Below are 22,240 nucleotides of genomic sequence, written 5' to 3'. Positions count from 1 at the left end.
TCCTGGAAAACCTTGAAATTTCCTCTACAGGAAAATGAAAGTTTAGTGAAACTTTTTACAAAGCTGCCCCTGTTTGGTCAGCTACGTACAAAATTTTTCTACTTATGTACGCCTCGTTTTCACCGGTCATAAAAAATTGCACATCAGCGTTTAGATGACATTTTCATCTACTTTCTTTAACCATTTGTATGAGGTATTATGTTCTTTAAAATAATTTTTATTTTATTTTTCTAACACATGTTTTTGTGACACTTGGAAAACCATTCACTACATTCTGACAGAAGTGCGATCTTCTCATAATCACACTTTTGTAATCCTCAGATTTTCTCTATTGCCTGCAAATCTGTCTTACAGAACATCTTTTGAGCATAACTTATTCCAAAAATGCATCAGCCATAAATTTAGAGTGAAATGTGGGAAATTCCATTTGAGATTAAGGAAAATTGGATGAGAAATACTAAAAATACACCGAGTTTGCAATGAAAGAATCACACATACCATAAGCAGATTTGGGCTTAATGTTAAATTTGACATAAGCAAAGCAAAAACATCAGATCAAGCCTAATTTTGCCGTGGAAGTGCGTGTTTTTCGTAAAAAAATGTCTACCATCTCGCTAAGTTTTCTGAACTATTCTTAAGAATCCTTCGATGAGCTAAATAATATTCTAGGCCGGCTTGCATAGTGTGACCCAAAGCAGTGTGATATCCCCAAAGCTGGTGCGCAATAGTTTTGACGGTTTTGACTTATACTGCTACAAAGCAACAAAAGTTCAAATTTCCCGAGCGACCAAGACAGTAATTTTGTGAATTTTCCACAAAAATAGCCTTCTTCAAGCAAAAATTTTTTACGTAGATATTAACTCTGTTGAACCCTTTATAACTTCACTCAGAAAAAAACGGGGGTGCGATTAACTTTTTTTCCTCGTAACTTTAATACTTTTTAGGTGTAAAAATGTATCAACAGTTTTTAATGTTAATTTTGCACCTTTTTAAGGGTAAAATTCACATGAAAAAGGGTTAATTTTACCCCTAATACACCTAAAAAGGGTAATATTTACACCGATTTCGGATGAATAATGCAGGGTATAATTAACATTTCCGGAATGTTATTTTTACTTTTTCGGATTTCTCTCAGTGTTATAATCGTTATAACAGTTGTTTTTTTTCGGAAAAATATTTGAAATATGAAAAAATATGTAAAATTACACATTAAAATTATAGTTTTAGGCCCATTTTTATTTTCACTTCTTGAATCTAGGGAAAAAGGTCTAGGCTTTCAATATTTTCAGGAAATATGAGGTACTAGAGTAGCTATTAGAATATATATATGGCCATGGGTTAGATTAATTTAGAGAAATAGAAAAAAAATCGACTTTTATGGAGCTGGAACTGTACGAAGCTACAAAGTTTTCCCCTACATAGGATAAAACAACGATTAAGTCAGTGAAAAAATAATTTTCCCCAGAATTATTACACAGACTGTGAGTGCGAAGAGGAGAAATTGGAATTCAATCTTGAAAATCACTAAATAAATGTTAAATTAGCAAATGGTATTTAATTCAAAAAGCCATGAGTGTTTATAATTTAATCTAATGTGCAATTTGCATTTAAAAATAGCCACTTAAATCATATTGTTTCACTATTTTTTATTTCTCTTAAATCAGTAAATTTATCAAAAAAAATTAACACAAAGACTTCACAATTCTTTATTTATATATTTATTTATTTATATATAATTAATAAAAATTCTTATATTTAAAAGTTTTGGATATTTCGAATTCAAAATTTTTAAACTGGAGACACTCTCATACAAAAATATTTTAAATGTTTCACTATCCCACCCGGCAAATTCTGCAGAATTCTGCAGAAATTCGTCAGATTTGAATTACTAATTGCCGAAAAATCAGCAGAATTTCTGCAGAATTTTGTTCTAAGGTGGATCCGATCGTTGTATGAAAATTCTGCAGAATTTTCTGCAGAATTTCTATAGAAAATTTTAAAATTATCGGCAGAATTTCTTTAGAGTATAGATGATTTCTACATTTCTTCTACCCTTTCTAATGTTTCTAAACATTATTTTAACTACATAAAAATATGCACTGAAAAAAAATATTATATTACCAGTGCCGACATAAATTTTGCCGGCACTGGTAATATGAATAACGCTTTTAGTCCTTGTACAACGTATTAGTGTTTTGGTAAAAATTATACTGACAAAGCAAAAAGTTGTACCTGAACGGGAAAATATTATTAGGCCTCTTTTGTCTTCCTTAGTAAAATATTTCACTGTAATTATGTAATATTTTGCCAGTCTCGATAATCCTAACCAATCATATTTATATAATAAAACGCAATATATAATTTAAAATAAAACTATTTATTTAAATAAAAACTTATAAAGTCGTTGAATCCTCCGATAGTCGTAAAATTTTCCATTGGCTCTTTACGAGCCGTCAGTCAAAGTTTCTTGACAGCAAGCTCCTCCAGATCCGGATGCAATTCAGTATCTTTTGCACTCACGCTCATGAATATCGCTGCAGTTGCCGGCATCAAAAGGCTTTTCCAGAGATATTTCCGTAGAATCGTTTATCTGCAAAGACAAGAAATATGAAGAAATAGAAATTTTGTTTTTCTATCACAAGGGAGAGCAAAATGTTAGGTTATAAAAGAAATTTCTAGAAAAGAAGGTCTATTTTGATTATTTTGTCACTGAGCCCACCTCCTGGTATAGCAAAGAAACAACTACTTACTCTTCCGCTCAAGGAAATAGGAAAGATAAATTTTCCAATGAACATGTCACAAAATCACATTTTTCACGACTCACTCTTCACTGCACTTAGTAAAAATGAGAACTGACGCTTCTGAGCAAGGCAGTCTATTACATCTTGTGCAGGGTGTATGAAAGAGACAATTAGACAACAAAAGAAAGTGACAACTGTAGATTCATACTGCATTCAGTAAACTATATTACTGGTGCTGGAAATATATTACCAGTGAAAACATTTGAGTGTTTTTTGGTATCTTATTTTACCAAAACAGAGAAAAAAACTTTTACGGCGTTGGTACAATTTTTATACTGGAGCAAATTTTCAAGATTTTGTCTCCTTCAGTTATACATTAGCAACTTTTAGTCTTTTGCATGTCTGATAGGGGAATATGTTCCACTAATGTATGGGGATTTTCAACTGGTATAACAACATTACCAGAATGGGTGCACATATTTTTTTCAGTGTGTATTTCAATTTATTTAAAATTCAATTTTTATTCAACAATTTTACGTGAATACTCTCTTTTTTTACAATATTATTATAATGTTATAATACAATATTATTAAATTAGCCATAATAGAAAATACGAAGGGGAAAAGGAAATGGTTAGAAAACACGAAAGAAATTCGCGATGCTCACGAAGTCGCACGACTATCCCGAAGCCACACGAAGTATCCGATTGAATAACAAGAAACGTTAAAATTTCAAAAGTGCAGAATTGCAGATCGAAGTTTTGCTGGGATTATGCCCAACGCACAATAATTTTTGTTTTGTAAACATGTTTTTGACATTTCAGTGTGAGTGAGTGAAACCTAGATCTAGTCATCTCGCTCACTCTCATAGGAAATTTTGAAAACATGTTTACAAACAAAAGTTATTGTGCGTTTGGCATTAAAGTTTTTTGTCATAAAATTTTTATCGTAGATTTCAGTAAACTCAACGAAATTTCAGAGATTTTAGATTTCTTTTTGTGCGAATTATTGATTTAAATTTTTGTAAGAGTTGAATTTTAAAATGTTTGAATTGAGTTTTGGAGTCTCTTGATTGTTCACAGCTACGTTTCCTTCTTGTTAGTTCTAGTGACTTGCAGTACTCATGGTGTTTTAAAGTTTACTCTATAAAGTATGACTTTTTTCTCCACTTCTCCTCTCCGATGCCTTTTTAAACTATATATTTCTTAGATAGGGGGAAGTGGGGTAAATGGGTACCTTTTGAGTTTGGGCACCTTTGAAATAAGGCTGTTTTTCTACTATTAATGGAGCTAGACCTTACTGTGATATAATTAAGAGGTCCCAATTAAAACCCGAAAGCGAAAATCTTAACTCTTTCGTCTCCTTTGGGACTCTGGGTACCCATGGAAAAAAGAATTTTTTTAGACTACTTAGAATAGATAAAATTCCGATTCTTATGGATGATTACAAACTAGAAGGATGTCCAAATCTAGGATATTTTTTGCAGGATCCCAATTAACTCCTGAGCTAAGATATTTTTAGTCAAAAATCGTGAATTTTCGATTTTCTGCTTCCTTGCACATATTGTGACTTTTTTGATATTTCTAGACCCGAATAAGGAAAAACCTCTCGGGGCCAATGAGTATGATAACTAACAATTACAGATTGCATAAATTCGAAAAACAATTCTTTCTTAAATTTTCAAAAAACTTGTTCAAACTTGATGGGTATTCTCGTCCCCAAGGATTTTGAGGTAAAAATGTAAGGTTATCCCGCCAATTGTTTTTTGACACGAACACCCTATAAAAACATTTCAACATGGTGAGTTGGTGTGACAACTTGAGGTTATGATGTCTTCTAATTCGATCTGAAAGTCTTCCAAAAATATTTGACTGAATTGCGTGCTTTGATTTTCCATCAATTTGCCCCAAGAACAAGTACAGAAAAGGTAATATTAGTGATTTTCTCTTTTTCTTGTGTGTCTCGTAATATATTTTCTGGATTTTCTGTTTAGATTTTAGATGACAGCTTCAATGAAAGATTTTCATGGTGAAGAAACCTTTATAGTCTTTGTGGACAACAGCGATGATGAGGAGTGTTTTGGAGCATTTCAGGATAGAGAGCTCATCGAAGTAGATGTCGGAGATGATGAAGAAATATCCCAGGAAAAGTTGAACCCAGATCTAGGCGAAACCATCCCCACTGTCGCGAAAAAGTCAAAAATCTGCATACTTTTTCCGGACAATAGCGATGATGAGGAGTGTTTTGCAGGATTTGATGAGAACGTGTTGATGGCAGAAGGCGTTAATGTGGCGGAAGCCGAAAGGGTATCTCAGGAAAACTTGATTACTTACAAAATACTTAACATTTTGCTTGCAAAAAACATATTTGCATGCGGCACCGTACAAAAAAATCGCAAAAATTTGCCAGAACTGAATCCAGATAAGAAGATGAAGAGAGGACACATTGATTGGCAGTGTTCAGGACGCATTGTATGTGTAAAGTGGATGGACAATCGCTCGGTCATGCTCCTCTCAAATTATATGTCGCCAACAGAAATGGTGAAGGTGCAGAGACGGCAGTCTGGGACATCACAGAAGCTGGAGCTAAATTGTCTGAAAATTGTCCACACTTACAATCAACACATGAATGGGGTGGATATCATGGACCAGAAAAAGTCATATTATGAGCAAGATAGAAAGTGCGCGGCAAAATTCTACCTAAAATTATTCTTTGATATTCTGGACATTGGTATAAACAACGCGTGCATCGTTTACAACGAAATGTCACAGGAGAAAGACATTGGAAGATCACTCACACTGCTGCAGTTCAGACAGGAAGTGGCTAGATGTCTCATTGGTGATTATAGGAGTAGGACACGAGCGCCTCCCACTATTAGACATTCTAATGAACTACTTCAACCCCTCCAGCACTGTCCAGTTTGGATAAAAATAAGAAGCCGGTGCCACCTGTGTTATACAAAAAATAAAGTAGACAGCAGGACCTTTTGTAAATGTGAAGCATGCGGAGTGTATCTATGCTTCAATTCAACACGCAACTGCTTCAAACAGCATCATGATCCAAAAAGTATGTAAAAGGTGAAAAGAAAAGAATGTTTGGTTACATTTGCTTTTATTTATCAACATGGGGTAAATTAAGCTAATTCAAAACCTGCTCCAAATGGAAACGCCATTGTCATCATGATAAATACAGTACTAAATAATTATATTTATATATTTTCTATACCACAGTTTCATTATTTAGTTAATTTTGCTCCAAATAAAGCGAAAATCCATTCATATTCACACATTTTAATTTGTTAATTTCTCAGAAAAATTAAAAGTGTTCCTTTTCACCATCGAATTTTTCTTCGATCGACCATGTTTTCCAATGAAAAACACAATGAGATGACTTTTGTTTATTTGTTTTGTTTAACATTTATATCATATTTCTGGCTAATTTTGGTTAAATTAAGTGTTAATCTTTATTGTTAATGGTACGTGAAGTTTTAAAATGAAATAATTACCTATTTCGTGAACAAAAAGGGTTTTTCTGAAATGTCTACAAATACTTCAATAGGAAACCCAGAAAATATGATTTTTTTGGAGAGATTTTCTTGTTGTTTTAGATGGGAAAGAAGAAAAGACAAGGAATAAGTACAAATCCTGTACTCAGGAGCAACTCAACAAGGTTTTGGAAGCCTTTCGTCGCGGTTTCACTTACACTTACAGTGTTTGTCTCCAATTAGAAACTTTCCCTTGTCTCCATTTGGATTTATTTGTTTCCAATAGAAGCATTTTACGCTCGCGTATTTTTCTTGTATTTAAGAAGCTTTTAAATTATATCTAAAGAATTTTCACAAAACAGTAACACTCTAGAAGAGTCAAGGAGCAAATTTATGTAATTCTCTTCAGAAAAAATATAAACTATGATGTGTTGAATCTTCTGTCAAAGTCAAAGCGTCTGGAAATAGTTTTGAATTAGGACATTTACCCTATTTTCTTTGTAAGTCGATACAGCGAGTTCAACGATTGTCCTTCTGAAGCTGTGAGTTTCTTATTTATGTAAAATTTCTGGTGAACAATCTTTTCAGATTTGTCATTGATGCGAACGGATTATTCTGGACTTATCCATGGAGCAGTCCGACGAACCTTAGAATGTTCCCTCGAAAATTCCAAGCACAAGTGTTATTGGAGTGTCTTTTTTTACATTCTGACGGATTGTTTGACAGATAGAAGTGTGCTGATTTTCCTCGGGAAAATTTTTCCTGATAATGATGAATCCAGATTGTCCAGGAAGTGTTTTTTTGACTCTTGGGAAACTTTAATGTGTCTACAATAACATCGTGTTGAAAGAAATGTGTGTTAAAGTGTTATTGTGTGAAATATGTTGAGGTATCTGTTGGCAAGCAGGAATTTGGTGTCTTCTTGACCACTTCCTGGACATCCCACAAGATACTGGTCAATAATTCTTCTTGTTTTAGTGATCAACATTGTAAAGGAGTCATTTGACATGCAAAAATAATTCACAAAATTGATATTATTGGCTTTTGGAAAATTGAAGTTTGTCCAAGTTTCTATTTTTTGCGTTCATTTGGGGACGAGAGTTCCCATGAGTTTTCCAATTTCCCAGAGGCGGAGAAAATTCTTTCTCTACAAAAGTATCATATTTGACCAGTAAGACTTACAATAAAGTGAGTTTTACTGAAATTCGTTCGCTGGATATGTTGTGGTCCGGAAAGAGTTAAACGCCAAAATCCCGAAAGACAAAACCTTCGTCATTATTCCACTGTCTGAGAGACAAAAGAAAACTGACAATTTCATGTTAATCGCACAAAAAGAATCTTTTTAGTGCAAAACAGATAAAAATTAAATCGTCATGGTGAACTTGTCTCGTCAGTACGAGAATACCAGGTGCATATTTTTTTAGTTTTCAATTACTTTTCATGTTTTCATACATATGGTGTAGGACTTTTTAAGTAGTTATTCACTAAGTATTTCAATGTTAAAGGTAATTAAATCGATGTGTTCAAAAGTTTCCTGGTTCATAGACATTCGCGATCCAGAAAATTGGTTCTATTCTAATTGTACATGAACCGCTATTTGACCGGCTTTAAGGTTAACTGATCTTTTATTGGAAATTCAATTATGTATCTCATTGCTACGCAATTTAGGTTTCGATTTTGAGGTAGATAAACTGTAAAAATAAATGAAGAAGTTAAAAAAAACTTTTAAAAAAAATTTATTTCTAAATACATTGCTTAATTCTATAAATTTAGTGATTTTTATAGCATAATGGGTTTTCGGGACAAAATTATAATGCTCTTAACTCTTTAAGGATGAGAGGGTTTAAATTGGGGTTTTCGAATTACGTATTTTTTATTATCTTGAAATACGATGTCAAGGACATAAAATCGAACTTTCAGGATCAATCACTCGACAAAATTCTTTACATTTCCGAAACTCTTTAGACAATGTTCAGAAATTATGAATAACGATATTAAAATTCGTGCATTAAATCTTGGTTTATTGTGACGAGATGGAGTATCCTACCTCCTCGACTACAGCTTCATTCAAAATAAATCATAGCTTTAATATTTCTTGAACAAATTTAATAAAAATTACTAGGATGCAATTGAGATTATTTGAAATCGAATCTAAATTGGATTTCTTGATTACCTTATTGTTTCAGATGGATAAAATGGAAAAATCCACGAAAAAGTAGAGGAAGACTTCCAGGCTTCCCACACACTCTGGCTTTGGATACTTGTTCCAACATTTCTTAAATGAATGTGACTTATTTTTTCAGGAAATTGTTAACTTAAGACTAGCTATTAAAATATATTACCATTAATAGATGAGATTCATTGAAGGAATATGGGAAAAATATGAAGTGTTAGAAGCCAGAATGTGTACGAAGCCTCAAAGTTTTCCCTTACTCTTGAGTGTATGGATTTTACTTCTTGAAGAAATCTTAAAATTCCATTTAAGGCCCGATTCTAAAATACCCAAATGTACTCTACAGATAGTTTTGGTTTTATTACAACATGTTTCATAATTAACTAATTTTTTCCACTTTTAACCAACAACCACCAGCAGGTGATAGAAGGGAATTGGAATTTGAATACTCAATGGGATATTTGGTTTTATCACAAGGTGAGAAGTGGTAGTTCATTAAAAGGCAGGATATTGCTATCCTTATCTCTGTCATAGCAAATCTCGATCCAACACAATTTCGTGGTCCTTCTCCGAAGCCAAGAAAGGCACATGGGTGGCGAGCTTTAATAGCCTCAGGGCTAAAACGTTCCGGATCGAATTTTTCAGGATCTGGATAAATTTCAGGATCATGATGAATACCCAAAGGCGAAAAGATCACAGGAGTTCCCTTCTCTAAAACTATATCTGTATTCTCTATGTGTTGATCCTCATTGATAAATCTTGCAAAAAATCCTACAACTGGATGTTTTCGCATTGCTTCTGCAAATGGATTATCATTATAAACTTTTTACTAAGTTAAATAATATAATGTCTTATCTCACCATAAGCTACTTTATCCAAATATTTTAGTTCAGACAAAGCCTCGTATGTGACTTTATTATCGTGTTTTTCAAATACGGTTTTAATTTCGTGACGTAATCGATTTTGAATTTCTGGATGATGCGCTAGTTCTAAGAAACAGAATTCCAACGTAATTGCAGTAGTTTCGTATCCAGCCAGTAGGAATAAATACGTATTTGAGATGATTTCATTGAGACTGAGACTTCCAATATTTTTTCCTGACCCATCATTGAGTTCTGCTTTGAATAAACAAAAAGAATAAGTTAAAATTTAAATTTCCTGCAATTAACTATAATTTTTTTAAAACAAATACGCTTAATACCTTTTTTATTTTTCAGTTGTATCAACATATTCAGAAAATCATTACGTTGAATATTATTTATTTCTCTATGGGTCACAATTTCAGTTACGAGTTTAGTATAGAAATTATTTACTTCACTTAATGTCTCTTTGATGTGCAATTTATAGGCTAAATTTGGGAATAAAGTAACAAAAAGCTTCTTTAAAAAACGACCTTTCGTATGACTGAAAACTTTTTTTCCCATACGAAGAAAATCCGTATCTGGATTATTAAGGCTATTGCAGTCAATTCCAAAACCACAACTGCCTATAATATCAATTGCAAAGCACGATAAATAATCACCAAGTTCTATGTCACTATTCTTTTTAATATCTTCATCTAAACGCTCTATGAACTTCTCTGATGTTTTCATCATTATAGGCAGCATGACCTTCATTTTGGAATTTGTGAAAGTTGGTGATAGCTTTAGTCTCAGACTTTTCCAAGAATCACCCTTAATGGTAAGTAAGTTTGCACCAATAGGATCATCCCTTTCGTTGATATAAAATCCACGATCTTGAAAATGTTGAAAGTCCTTCACTAACATTGTTTTCACAATATCCAAATCTAAAACAATAGCTGCAGGCTTAATTGTTACGAAGAGTCCACCCAAAGGCTTTCCCTTGCCTTTGAGTTCTAAGTAAATTCTTTTCGGTAATTCGAAAAGATGCTCAGATTCCTTAAGACTTCCTAGATTTCCTTTTGGAAAACTTGGCTCTATGTAAGGTATTCCACGATCCTTCCAGTATCGATACCTCTGTTTAACTAACACAACTCCCATAAAAATTACAGGAACGATAAGGAACAAGGTGTATAAGACAAACATTTTCGTCAATATTAGGGCAGATTGAAACTTAAATCAGTGAGATTTAGGAAACGTGTAGTCTGTATTAGCCGAAATATATCACTCGACTAAGGCTCCTTTATAAGTCTGAATAAGTTACAATAAAATTCGTACTGGGACTGATGTTATGATTATAAAGAAGATGTTTAATTATCAATTAAATATTTTGAAGTGTGTGTATGATAATTTCGATTGAGGATCATAAAGTACTACTCTTAATGCTATTGTTCTCAAAAACTAAACAATGAGAGATAGTGGCTTGGATAAGTTTGGAGTGCTGTAGGTCCTCGATCATAAGAGAAATTAGCCCTTTAAGGACTAATGGGTTACCGGTGACCTAAAAATACGTTTTTTCCTACGGCCATCTAAAGATGTAGGAGAAGGTTTTGCACTTGGAAGCCTTGGCCTTTTTTCCTGGATCCAAAAGGCAAAAATAAAAATTGGGCGTAAAATCGTAATTCTGATGTGTAATATTTTATGCATTTTTGCACACTGCAAGTGTCTTTTCGAAAAAGCAACTATTCCAAGTTATAGACGGTTTATTCGGGTTAATATATACCGTGAAAATCTTTTGCTTGAAGGGGATCGTTTTTGTGGGTGGAGGAAAATTCATAAAAATTACCACCCTTGCAGCTCAGGAAAATCGAATTTTGCAGCTTCGTAAAAACATCTGTTAAAATTACTGACCACCGAATTTGAGAATTCCTCACTGTTTTGGGTCACACTGTGCACGCCACTCGGGATATTTGACTCATGAGAGATTCCACTGAATAAACTCACAAGAAAATTGGGATATTAAGCAATTTTCACTAAAATCTCAAAGGAAAACACGCACTTCCCCATCAAAATGAGACTTCATCAGATGTTTTTATTTCACTTCTGTCAAATCAAACATTAAGCCTAAATCTATTTATGGTAGGTGTAATTTTTTCATTGCCCATGCGGTGTGTTTTAAGCATTTGTCATACAATTTGATTTGTTTTCAAGCGGAGTTTTCCTCATTTAACTTTAAATGAATCACTGGTAATTTTAAGAATCACTGATGTTCAAAAAATGTTCTATAAGACAGATTCGAAGTATTAGAAAAAATACGAGGATTACAATAGGTGTGATTACTACTTTCTGATTTGTGCAGTGATAAAACTAGACTGCTTATAGTAGATGTGATTCTTTAATTACCACTTCGATGTATTTTGAGTAATTCCCATTCAATTTTCCTTGTTTTAAAGTGAAACTTCCCACATTTCACTTTAAATTGGTGGCTGGTCATTTTTGAAATCAGTTACGTCCGAAATATGTTCTGTAAGACCCATTGGAGGTATTAGAGAAAATCTGAGGATTACATTAGGTGTGATTATGAGAAAATCATACCTAACCAAGCTCTTAACTGGCTGTCAGAATGCAGGGAAAAAAATGGTTTTCCGAGTGTCAAAAAACATTTGTTAGAAAAATAGCTCAAAATTGATTTTTAATGCGTGATACCTCCTACACATGGTGGAAACAAGTAGATGAAAGTGCCATCTAAGTAGTGATGCCCAAATATTTGTGTTCGGTGTAATGTTTTCGGAGAAAATGAGGCCTACAGAGGTGGGAAAAAGTGGTACGAAGCTGAGTTAACCAGGGCACCTTCGTAAAAAATGCCGCTACATTTGATTTTCCTGTAGAGGAAAATCCAAGGACTTCCAGGAATTTTGTGAAGCAGAATTATGAACCCAATAAGTAAGAGATTTTTTTGATATAGTGATATAATTGATTCGGTGTGCGTGGCATTCAGTAAAAAATCTTAAATCTTGGATTCCTTTTTTAATACGAACCCTCAAAACCTTCCCCTATGCTTTGCTCCAAAAACTCAGAAGATAATGATTTTTTTCTGACGTTCTGGTAGATTATAATCCCTTAAGTAGAGTGCATAAAATTTCTGCTACCCTAGAGGAGCTTCGAACCAAGACCACTTGCATTATAGATTAAACGCTCTACCAGTACATTCATTTATGCATCCAGTATATATTCTATTTTGTTTAAACTCGCCTAATAAACTTTAGCAGAAATGACTAGCCACTTAAATGCTACATTGGCCCCGGGGCGCGCAGCGTCATGAGTTTTATTTAATAGTGTTTCAGTAAACTTTCAATGTAATAAGTACATGACCTTTAAATTACTCAAATTATCAAGTTTGTTTTACTTTTTTTATTTTGTGAAATTTATTATATTTTTAATACTTCCTCTGTAATAAAAGCAATTAGTTCTATCGTGAGATTAAAAACTCGAAAACTAAAAACTGATATATATATATATATTGCAAAATGCTCAAACTCGTGACCACGATGCTTTTTACGTAAGTTCACCTATAAACAACGGGTTTGACGTGGGACAAATAATACGGCGTTTTAGTTTATCCCTGGGTATAGCATCAAAGTCAAAACCTGTGACAAACCCAGATAAGCTTATGGGAGATGAGATACTTGGGTCCACTATTTTTTATGATTTATTTAAATGATCTCTTGGGGCTCCATCTCAATGGTAGAATAATTGCGTATGCGGACGATTTGACTATAATTTTTAAGGCAAGGTCTTGGGCAGAAGTCCTTAATATGATGCATGAAGACCTGCGTGACATCAGAATGTAGCTCAACACAAACTCGTTAGTACTTTTACCGTGTAAACAGACGGAATTTCCACGGGAATTCCCACGAGCAAATGGTAAATTTGCTATACAAGCGCCCTCTGCAAAAGTGCACGAAACTGCCCGAATGTCTTGAAATATTTTGAATTTCAAATGGAAATTTTCCGTTGGAGGGTGAAATATTCAATTTTCTAAAATGGAAAAAAGCTATCTCGCTCGAGATAGCTTTTTGCTTCCGGAGAATTCCGAAAATTTAATTTGGAGTGTTTTTAAGCAAATAATATATGAAAAAACATGTAAAATCTCCTGTAGTGATCAAAACATTGATTTTAAAAGCAAATTTGAAATCGAATAATAATACTATAATAATTTTGAAAGGATTAGTGTTTCTGGATTAAATTAAATATTCATCAATAACATTTCAGAAGAAGTTTAAATGATTGGAAAGGCAGATTCAAAATTTATCTTTTTCAATAAATCCCATTATTAAAAAATGTAAAGAATATAATAATGTAGATAAGGAAATACAAAGAATAGTAAGAACTATCGAAGTTCACTGATGAAAATTATAGCCAGAAACCATATAAACTGCCTTTTCGGATATAAAAAATTACTTCAATATTTTTTATTGTTTATTTTTTTTGGAAATAAAATTTTAAAATATTTTACAGTCTTCTTGTTTTTTAAAACAATTTGTATTCAATTTTTGGTCCCTTCTCTAGTAATCTCACCTCTGTCTCCTGTCATGCTCCTGGGTGCTTGGCGATATATGGTAATGCCTGTATTGAAATCCCTTTCACAGAAGAGATTATGGGAGTCAGTATCGATAGTGGTTTATCCTGGAAACCCCATATCCAAAGATTGTCTAATTCTCTTGAGCCTATTACTGCTAAAGCCTTCCAGATTGGAAAATATTGTCCTACAGATGTAGCTCTATTATGCGTGCATTAACTCACGTTTGCAATATGGTATTTCTGTCTGGGGTGCTGCTCCCCATTCCTGTCTTAAATCTGCTGAAATGGCACAACGAACGGCTCTTCGAGCTCTTTTTCGAAAACGAAAGTATGACTCTCTGTGGGAAACGTTCATGACATATCGAGTGCTTCCTATTTCTTATGCTTTTAAAATCAGAACGCTCAGAATTTTCTTCATAAGAGGTGGTTTCCTTAATTCCAGACGCATTCGTCCCCTTAAATGTGGTTCAAGTGTGTGTAGAGCGTGTGGCCTATTCGACACATGTCAACCCAGTCGACGGCCATAACCCACCAATCCTAATCCTTCATTCCTTTGACACGCCCAACCCCTACCATCCTTATGGGTGCTGAAAGGTTGCTTTGGGGCTTTTATTGTTAGGTAGCTGTCCTCAGTTTTCAGTGAGTGAGCATCAGTCGCCGTGGACGGTTCACTCTCATGAAGTGAAAAATGGGTGGCACCTTCAGTTCTCCAATTTCCCTCTAAGTTTGTATTTTTCTATTTAGGTGAGCCCCATCTGAGCTTACAAGTGGAAGTCCCCCTTCCACGAACTGAATGGTTTAAGAGGAATTTTACGTATCTCGGACCTACCCTCTACAATTCCCTTCCAGTACATATGAAGAGACGTTCAATAAGTAGAAGTAGTTTTCTTCACAGACTGTCTTCTCTTATATGGAGAGAATGTCGAACTTCACGCAACTGAGCTCTTAACTTTCAGAGAAGCTAACTCGTGTCTAGTGGTTTGTTGCGGACTGGTGCGGTGGCTAGTATATAACATTTTTTTTTTGCTTTCATTCATATTTTATTATGTTTTTGCGAATTTGGTGGTTTCTTGGTAGGCGTTTCTCCTACTTTGTGGGATTTCCTTTTTGGCCTTTCGCCTTTTTCCTTAGCCCATATTTTGTACAGGAAAGCGCTTCCACGATTCTACTGTTAAATCTACTTAAGCTCTATTCAGTGCAACTGATGGATCTTATAGTGCTGTTATACATGTCCATGTCTACCTTCCCAGGATTTCTTATGCGCCTCTGGGTGCGATTTTTCTTCTCTACATATGGGTGCTTAATTGCCATACTTGAGTTATTTTCATTCCCTAGCTCGACTTGCCTGCCTCTTCTGTCTTTGCTGCCTACTCTCCCTCTAAACCGTGGGGTCCCTCTCTCCTTCTCACTCTCTCACCCCCTTCTTCTCTTTCTTACTCATTTTCACCATTCTTTTAGTTGAACTACATTTATATATTTCTAATCATTTATTTTTTTCTCTTTGGTATGGCATTTTCCTTCCGTCGACCCAAGCTGAACTCGACGGCAATACTACGAGCTCTAGAATGAGCCTTGTTGCTGTTCTACCTTTGACTGCCTCCTGACCTGTATCCTGCCTTCCTTCCGTATATAGGGTAAGTGTGCCAAATTCCGGCCAGCTTGCAATTTCGGCCACCTTTTTTGTTCCTCGAATTTCCATGAACTTTTAGATTTTACGTACTCTAGAGATTATACAATGCAAAAGAATAGCAAAAAATGTAGCTACGACAAACGAGATGATGTGAAAAAGATATTGGAAGAATTCCCGAAGGGAAAGGAACTATGAGAATGAAGGTGGCCGAAATAGGGCACCAAAGCTATGTCTATATTTTTATTTATTTTAAAATGTATTAAGAATGATTTTAGAGTAAATAAAGACGGTATAAACTCTTTACAAGGTTCCAAGCAACACTCTTTCAGAAGAAAGAATAAAAAAATCACTTTGTATTTAAAATATTACATTTCAAACTGGAGACTTTGACGCTTGCATGCAACTATGCCGAAATTTGGCACACTTACCCTAAGTGTGATTTTTCCTTCCGCTCTTTTTTTCTCTTTTTTAATTCTACTAGAAGTTGAATTTTGTTATTTGGCTTATACGGTCTGTGAACCAGTGGTTTCTGCCGTTTACCTGGGGAGACTGGTTGTGAAGTCGCTCGGCAGGCGCAGTGCAGTCAATTGAAATAAAATTGAATTGAATTGAATTGAATTCTTTACAGGCGACATCGGGGTGCTTGCAGTTGTAACTCTAAATACCTGAAAATTTGACAGTGAGTTAAATTTTGGGGATAAACAATTGCGTCGTCGAGCCTATTTAGTTGAAGCCATTTTTTCACATTCACATAGAGATGCGTATAGGAATTTTTCTGCACTCGTAACCGTTACACAATAGAGGTGTGCCTTGTAAACAGGACTCTGTGCGGAGAGGAAGAGGAATAATATGCAACTGGAGTAAGCTGAATTTGTAGGCCTTTTATGAGAGTCCAAATCGGGCCAATTTTATCCGTTTCTGTTGCTTAGAAAACTTTGTTACAACACCCTAAAATTTAAAGAAAGAGCATCGTCTAATTTTTGAAACATTTGACATCGACTTTTATGGCCTCTACATATTGGGAGAAATGTTTGTCAAAAATTGCTTTTTTGAAGGAAATTCCCTGCAGCGTTGTAGGGTGAAACGTCAAATTTCTGTCAAAAACGCAATTTTTGACGAAAATTGCTCCCAATGTGTAGACGCCTTTAGAGAATCGATTTTTTGAAAAATTGGCCCTTAAAATTTGAGGATGTTTCGAAATGGCGACAGGTGGGTGGGGGTTGGATCTGACATCATCAATATTATGACACTTATCTATATTCAAACTTTTCCGAAAACCGCTTGCCGATATCTCTCTCAGTTCACCCTCCAGAAGCGTTTGTACTTCGGACGGGACGAAAAATCAATTTTTAGCGCATATGATATTCGTGATCTTTGAGTGTCAAAATGTGTACAGAGAAAAAAGATATTTTGTAAGAATGTTCGTAAATGTTTGTAAATTCCTTGTGGGAGGTACGAAATGCTCGTAAATCGTTTAACCCACAAAAAAGTTTAACAAAAAACCCACGTAAAAGTTTGTACTTTTTTCACAAACATTGTTCGTATCATGATCACTAAGACGAGCATTTTTTTGTATTTTTACAAACATTTGTTCGTAAATGTTCGTAAACACACAAAAAATGTTCGTAAAATTTTGTTATTTGTTCGTAAATTTTTGTTCGTCTGACGAACATTTTTTGTGTGTTTCCGAACATTTACGAACAAGTGTTCGTAAAAGTACAAAAAATGCTCGTCAAGTGATCATGTTACGAACAATGTTTGTGAAAAAAGTACAAATTTTTACGAACTTGTTTGTGGGTTATACGATTTACGAGCATTTCGTAAGTTTGCCATAGAAATTCACAAACATTTTTTTTTCTATGTAGATCCAAAATTTAGGCCCGATCTGACGAGGTCGGATTTCACCTAGGACCACAAAAGCTGAGGTTGTAAAGAATTTTAGCTAAAAGCATTTTTCAAAGCTGATATACCTTGATATTATGTTCATTTGAAGTATTTGGTACATTTCGCAAAACTATTTTCGTCTATAATGGCTTTCAGGTTGCGCACACTCTGGCTTCGAACACGTCATGTTTTTCCCCTATTGCTTTAATGAATCTGACCTGACCATATCAACAGCAATATTTTTAATAGTTAGCATTGGATAACCCGTTATCTAAAAAAATTGGTCAGAATAATTCAAGAAATGTGAGAAAAATATGAAGTGTCCGGAGTTAAAGTTTGTGTTAAGCCTGAAGGTCTCCCCCTAAAAAAGAAATTTTGTTGCTAAGGATAAAATGTAATTTAAAAATTTTAATATATATCGTCATATTATTTTTTATATATCTTTAATTCACGTACATTTTAAAATGAAGACGTAGACACTATATAATAAATAATAAATGAATGAATTTGTTGAATCTAGAAGAAATCATGAAATATTATCAAATAAACAACTGCAAATTTTTTTATCTTTTAGCTGTGTTGACAAATTTAAAGCCTTTTTATAAACAAATTCCTCTTATATGATAGAGAGAAGATTTATAAGCTACACAAATTACATTTTTTTTTTAATAAAAAAAATACAACTAAAATACTGACAGAAAACAGATTTTACGAGCTTCCTCTAGGCAAAATTTGCTTTGGTTTTACTGGTTTTACTATTTTATCAGCTAAAAATAAACTTTTTTTTTAATATTGCCACACTAATTACTTTTCTAGAATGTGCTCTAGCATTTTATAGCTCAAAATTTATTGACAGACCTACTCATTTATTTCCTTAATTTCTTATGGAGGGATGCTGCCAGTATAATGTTTTACTACCAATTTAAATTGATTCATAGATTAACATCAAAATTCTCCAAAAAAAAAACCTAAAATAATTACAGCTGCCTTTGGGATATAATTTAATTAAGTCGTAGATTCCGAGTACCAAAACCTAAATGACGATAAATTTACCCAAATCGGTTGAAAAGCACACTCAGTCGACTTTTTTTAACTTTTGTAGTTGAAACACCCCCTTTTGAAGTTCACAACAAATTTAACTTCAATTCAAATTTGTGCAAAGGAATAGGATAGACATACGCAAAACGTTTGAAAAAGATAACGATGCGAATTTTGATTTTTTCTGATAAAAATACGAAAATGTCCGCTTACTTAGACAATCTAAAATTTTGAAGAAAAAAATGATGATATCGGAACTTGTTAGAAAATGAAATCACTCAGGGAAAATTCATTAACTTTTTTCAGAGCTTTCGATTCAGGTTTCTAGCCTTGATCCGTGGTTGGGAGTCCTTGTTTTTTATAATTTTCATTTAAAACAGCTTTCATTACTTCACTCAGGTCGAAGAATTCTTTCTTGAGATTTGTTCATATTAAACCCAGGTCCAAGTTATGCCAAGAATGTTAGGGCTCGTTTTACAAAACAAACTAACAATTTCGGCTAATAAAATTTATAGTGTATTTTATTTGACCTGAACTGTCGAGACTCCTGGGATTTTTTTGTTTGCATTGGTGTTTTTGGAACTCCAGAGTTTGAAGAACACAACCTCTAAAACATATCCAAAAATTAAAAAAAAAATACATGACGCGTAAATAGTACACGGTAAAAACTTTTGGACACTGACCAAAACATTGGAACAATTTTTCCTTGGAACAAATTTTTTGGAAGCAATTTGTATCTAGAGAAGATATTTGTTTGTTCCAAAAAGGGTTTCTTTACAGTTCTTACGAAATACAGTTTCAATTTTGTTAAAGTCTACTTTTGGAACCGTTTTGATACGATTGAATGTTTACAAATTTCACTTGATTTCGTTTTATACAAATTTGTTCATGAAATTTGGAATAGAATTTGTTGCACTTGGCTGTTTTGTTCCCACTGTCAAGAACAAATTGGTACATTTTTATAACAATATTATTCCTACATCTTTAACATATTTGTGTCGGTGCCCGTGTACGAGGTAATTTTTGGAACGAAATTGTTACTCATATGGGTAATCTTTTTGTTCCCATTGTCGGGAACAAATCCGTGTAAAAGATTTCGTCTTACTGTTAAGGCCTATACTTCAGTCGAGATGGATTTCGGTGGCGAAAGGTCATAAGGAACATCAAAGAAAAATTAACTTAAGAGTGTTTTATACAGACGCGTGCACGACGAAATCATATGCGAGTGCTGGCAGCAGGAGAGGAAGGAGGGAATCTCGAATTAAAAAAGTGAAACCATGTAGCACGAAAATTTCCACAGATTTGGCGTCCTCCTCGTTTCGTTGGTGACGGGTGACTGAGTGTGAGAGGAGGGATACGATTTTATACTAAACGCGCTATTTTATGAAACAAATTCGTTACTAATATTGGGTATCTTTTTGTTTCTCCTAGAAGGTACAAATTTATTCCAAAAAATTTCGGTGTCCGTGGGCGAGCTACATTTTGGAACAAATTCGTTACTAATATTGATTATCTTTTTGAGTCTCATAAAATGAACAAAATTGTGCTAAAAATTATGGTGTCCGTGGACGAGCTAATTTTTGGAACAAATATGTGCTAAAAATTTTTACTGTGTATCTGAGTTGACTTGAGAAGATCCCAAGACGAAGATCCTAAGTTTGGTCTCCACGTCAGGTAACAAACGGACAGATGGATCAGACAAACAAACAGCGTCATATAATTTCACAGAAATTATCTAAAACGTAAAGATGCAGCGTCGGCCAAAAGTTTGTTGACAAAAGTATACTAGCGAAATTAGGTGGAAAAATGGTAGAAAAAATTTCTTTTTCTAACTTTCCTTTTTTGCAAATGAGTTGCTTATTTACAGATGTTATTTACGTATTTCAAAAATATTTATTAATTTTGTTCCATATAAAATATTTCCAAAAGTTGATCATTTTTATCGGCCAATTTTCTTGACATATTAAGAAAAGTAGTCAAAAAGGTCAAATACTGCAACCAACTTCTTTTAATACGGTTATATTTTGGAGTTATGTAATTTTACTGACAAATTGTGGGTTTGCACATTTTTTAAGTTTTTAATGGTTGAACTTACCGTAAGTGCGGGTGACTTTGTTCCCTGCGGGTAGTCTTTGACACTCTCCTGTTCGTAAACTTTACTTCTAGAACTGAAATATAGTCTTTACCGATACGTTCTACCATGTCTGGTCGGTAAGAACCGTTATTAACCATAAAAATTAAAGAAAAGCTTACGAACAGGAGAGTGTCAAAGTTACCCGTATTTACGGGGAACTTACTTCTATCACTCACCTGAGTATACCGGGGTCTATCAGGCATCTAACCCGCTTGGAAGTACACATAAGGCATTGAAGGGAAGACGCTATGTATCGCAGTGTCCTCCCATTTAAACCCGGATTGGGATTTTGCTAGGTTTTTTTTCCTATGGCTTCTCACCGAATTTTCGCACCATATTCTTAATATCTTTCATTAGGGACTTGACAAGCCCGTGACCATGTTCGCGGACGTTCTTCTTCCACTTCTCGGTCTCTAAAATTCCCCAATACTTTTCTTAATCGGGTGGACTTCCGCGGTGAAAGGCAAGTTGAACATCTTTCCCACATAATGCATAAGACGACTTGTTGATGCCATGTCATGTACTATCGTTGTCAAAAACCACTATATGGCGATTGTGCAAAGTGAAGAACAAGTTGAATTGGTTTTTTTTTATCAAGAGGGATAGACAAATGCTAAGATTCATATTTCTCCATCTCCTTCTCTGTTCTCGAGATAGAGTGGCTGTACTACTGTGGAAACTGGTTCCCACTATGTCAGACCGCTCAGAGCTCAGAGTAGTACCGATCATTTTGGTGAGATCGGTAGTGTTCCTCAGAAGTTCCGGTCCTGTCTAACATTCGCTTCCCCATACGCCCACATTATTAAAATATCTTAAAACGAAAAAATATAAAAAAAAAGATGGCAAAGCGTCCCAGCTTTGCAAAATGCTCAAACTCACGAGAGAATAGATCTCACCGTGAATAAGCTTTTCGCATGATCTTTTGGTGCTTACTGGTGTACTAGAGATCAAATTAATCTAAAAATCACAAAAGCATCTGAAAATCAAAAAATTGGTACTTAACCGATTCATTACCGATAAAGACCGATGCAACCGGGTTCAAAATTTCAATGCCTTTCCAAAAAAATCCAAATTTAACCAAATCGGTTGAAAAATAAGCCCTCCAAAGTAGTTGACCTTTGACCTACAATAATCCAAAATGGCGAATTTTCCAGTCATAGGTATGTTTGGGCGAATTGTTCGCCTGGACTACCTCTAAAACATATCCAAAAATCATTGAAAAAGCTTGGGCCAATTTTGAGAAAACCGAAAACCATTGTTTTTATGGAATTTTACTTACATATAGGGGATGCAAAATTATTCAAAAATCGGTACTTAACGGGTTCATTACGGATAAAGACCGATGCAACCGGGTTCAGAATTTCAATAGCTTTCTAAAAAAATCCAAATTTAACCAAATCGGTTGAAAAATGGGCTCTCGAAAGTGGTTGACCTTTGACCTTCAATAATTTAAAATGACGAATTTTCCGGTCATAGGTATGTTTGGGCGAAATGTTTGCCTGGATTAGCTCTAAAACATATCCGAAAATCATTGAAAAAACTTAGTCCAATTTTGAGAAAAACCGAAAAAAACATGGTTTTGGAGGGGATAGAGGGCGGGAAGGGAGAGGAAAAAAATGTCGAGATTTTGTTTTTTTTTATTGGGGGTCATCGAAAACTGGAAATCGATATCTCTTACCGTTTAAGCTCCACAACAGTGACAAGTTGAAAAAAAAAAGACGATTATATAACTGCTCT

The 22,240-nt window shown here is 34.3% G+C and overlaps 3 protein-coding genes across 4 annotated transcripts in view; 1 reads left to right on the top strand and 2 right to left on the bottom strand.

The window, feature by feature from the left end:
- The window catches only part of LOC129805555 (muscle M-line assembly protein unc-89-like), a 206,028-nt gene that overhangs the window by 77,118 nt on the left and 106,670 nt on the right, over window positions 1–22,240 (bottom strand). Inside the window, exon 4 of one of the 2 annotated variants that reach the window (XM_055853543.1) lies at window positions 3,237–3,247. The exons of the other annotated variant lie outside the window; for it this stretch is intronic. The gene's annotated coding sequence lies outside the window, so the exon portion shown is untranslated. Of the gene's footprint in view, window positions 1–3,236; window positions 3,248–22,240 lie in introns of those variants that run through there. 2 annotated transcript variants of the gene reach the window in all.
- LOC129806687 (uncharacterized) lies at window positions 4,599–5,814 on the top strand. The gene is made up of 2 exons (XM_055855457.1): window positions 4,599–4,667; window positions 4,734–5,814. Exon 2 carries the CDS (start codon window positions 4,741–4,743, stop codon window positions 5,812–5,814), a length of 1,074 nt encoding a protein of 357 aa, XP_055711432.1. The 5' UTR covers window positions 4,599–4,667; window positions 4,734–4,740.
- Window positions 8,734–10,377, bottom strand: LOC129805548 (probable cytochrome P450 6a20). Its single transcript, XM_055853532.1, has 3 exons — window positions 9,599–10,377; window positions 9,258–9,512; window positions 8,734–9,195 (listed from the first exon to the last, which is right to left on the bottom strand). The coding sequence occupies exons 1-3, from the start codon at window positions 10,161–10,163 to the stop codon at window positions 8,777–8,779; spliced, it is 1,239 nt and encodes a 412-aa protein (XP_055709507.1). The 5' UTR covers window positions 10,164–10,377; the 3' UTR covers window positions 8,734–8,776.

Source organism: Phlebotomus papatasi, chromosome 3 (genome assembly GCF_024763615.1).
Source record: "Phlebotomus papatasi isolate M1 chromosome 3, Ppap_2.1, whole genome shotgun sequence".
Taxonomy (NCBI): domain Eukaryota; kingdom Metazoa; phylum Arthropoda; class Insecta; order Diptera; family Psychodidae; genus Phlebotomus; species Phlebotomus papatasi.
This window is presented reverse-complemented; position numbering and strand designations above follow the sequence as displayed.

Excerpts from the sequence above, each read along its gene's own strand:
- LOC129806687 (XM_055855457.1), top strand. The coding sequence starts at position 4,741 with ATGACAGCTTCAATGAAAGATTTTCATGGTGAAGAAACCTTTATAGTC.
- LOC129805548 (XM_055853532.1), bottom strand. The coding sequence starts at position 10,163 with ATGTTAGTGAAGGACTTTCAACATTTTCAAGATCGTGGATTTTATATC. Across the intron at positions 9,513-9,598 it reads ACAACTGAAAAATAAAAAAG|AACTCAATGATGGGTCAGGA; the intron begins GTATTAAGCGTA and ends TATTCAAAGCAG. Across the intron at positions 9,196-9,257 it reads TTTGGATAAAGTAGCTTATG|AAGCAATGCGAAAACATCCA; the intron begins GTGAGATAAGAC and ends ATCCATTTGCAG.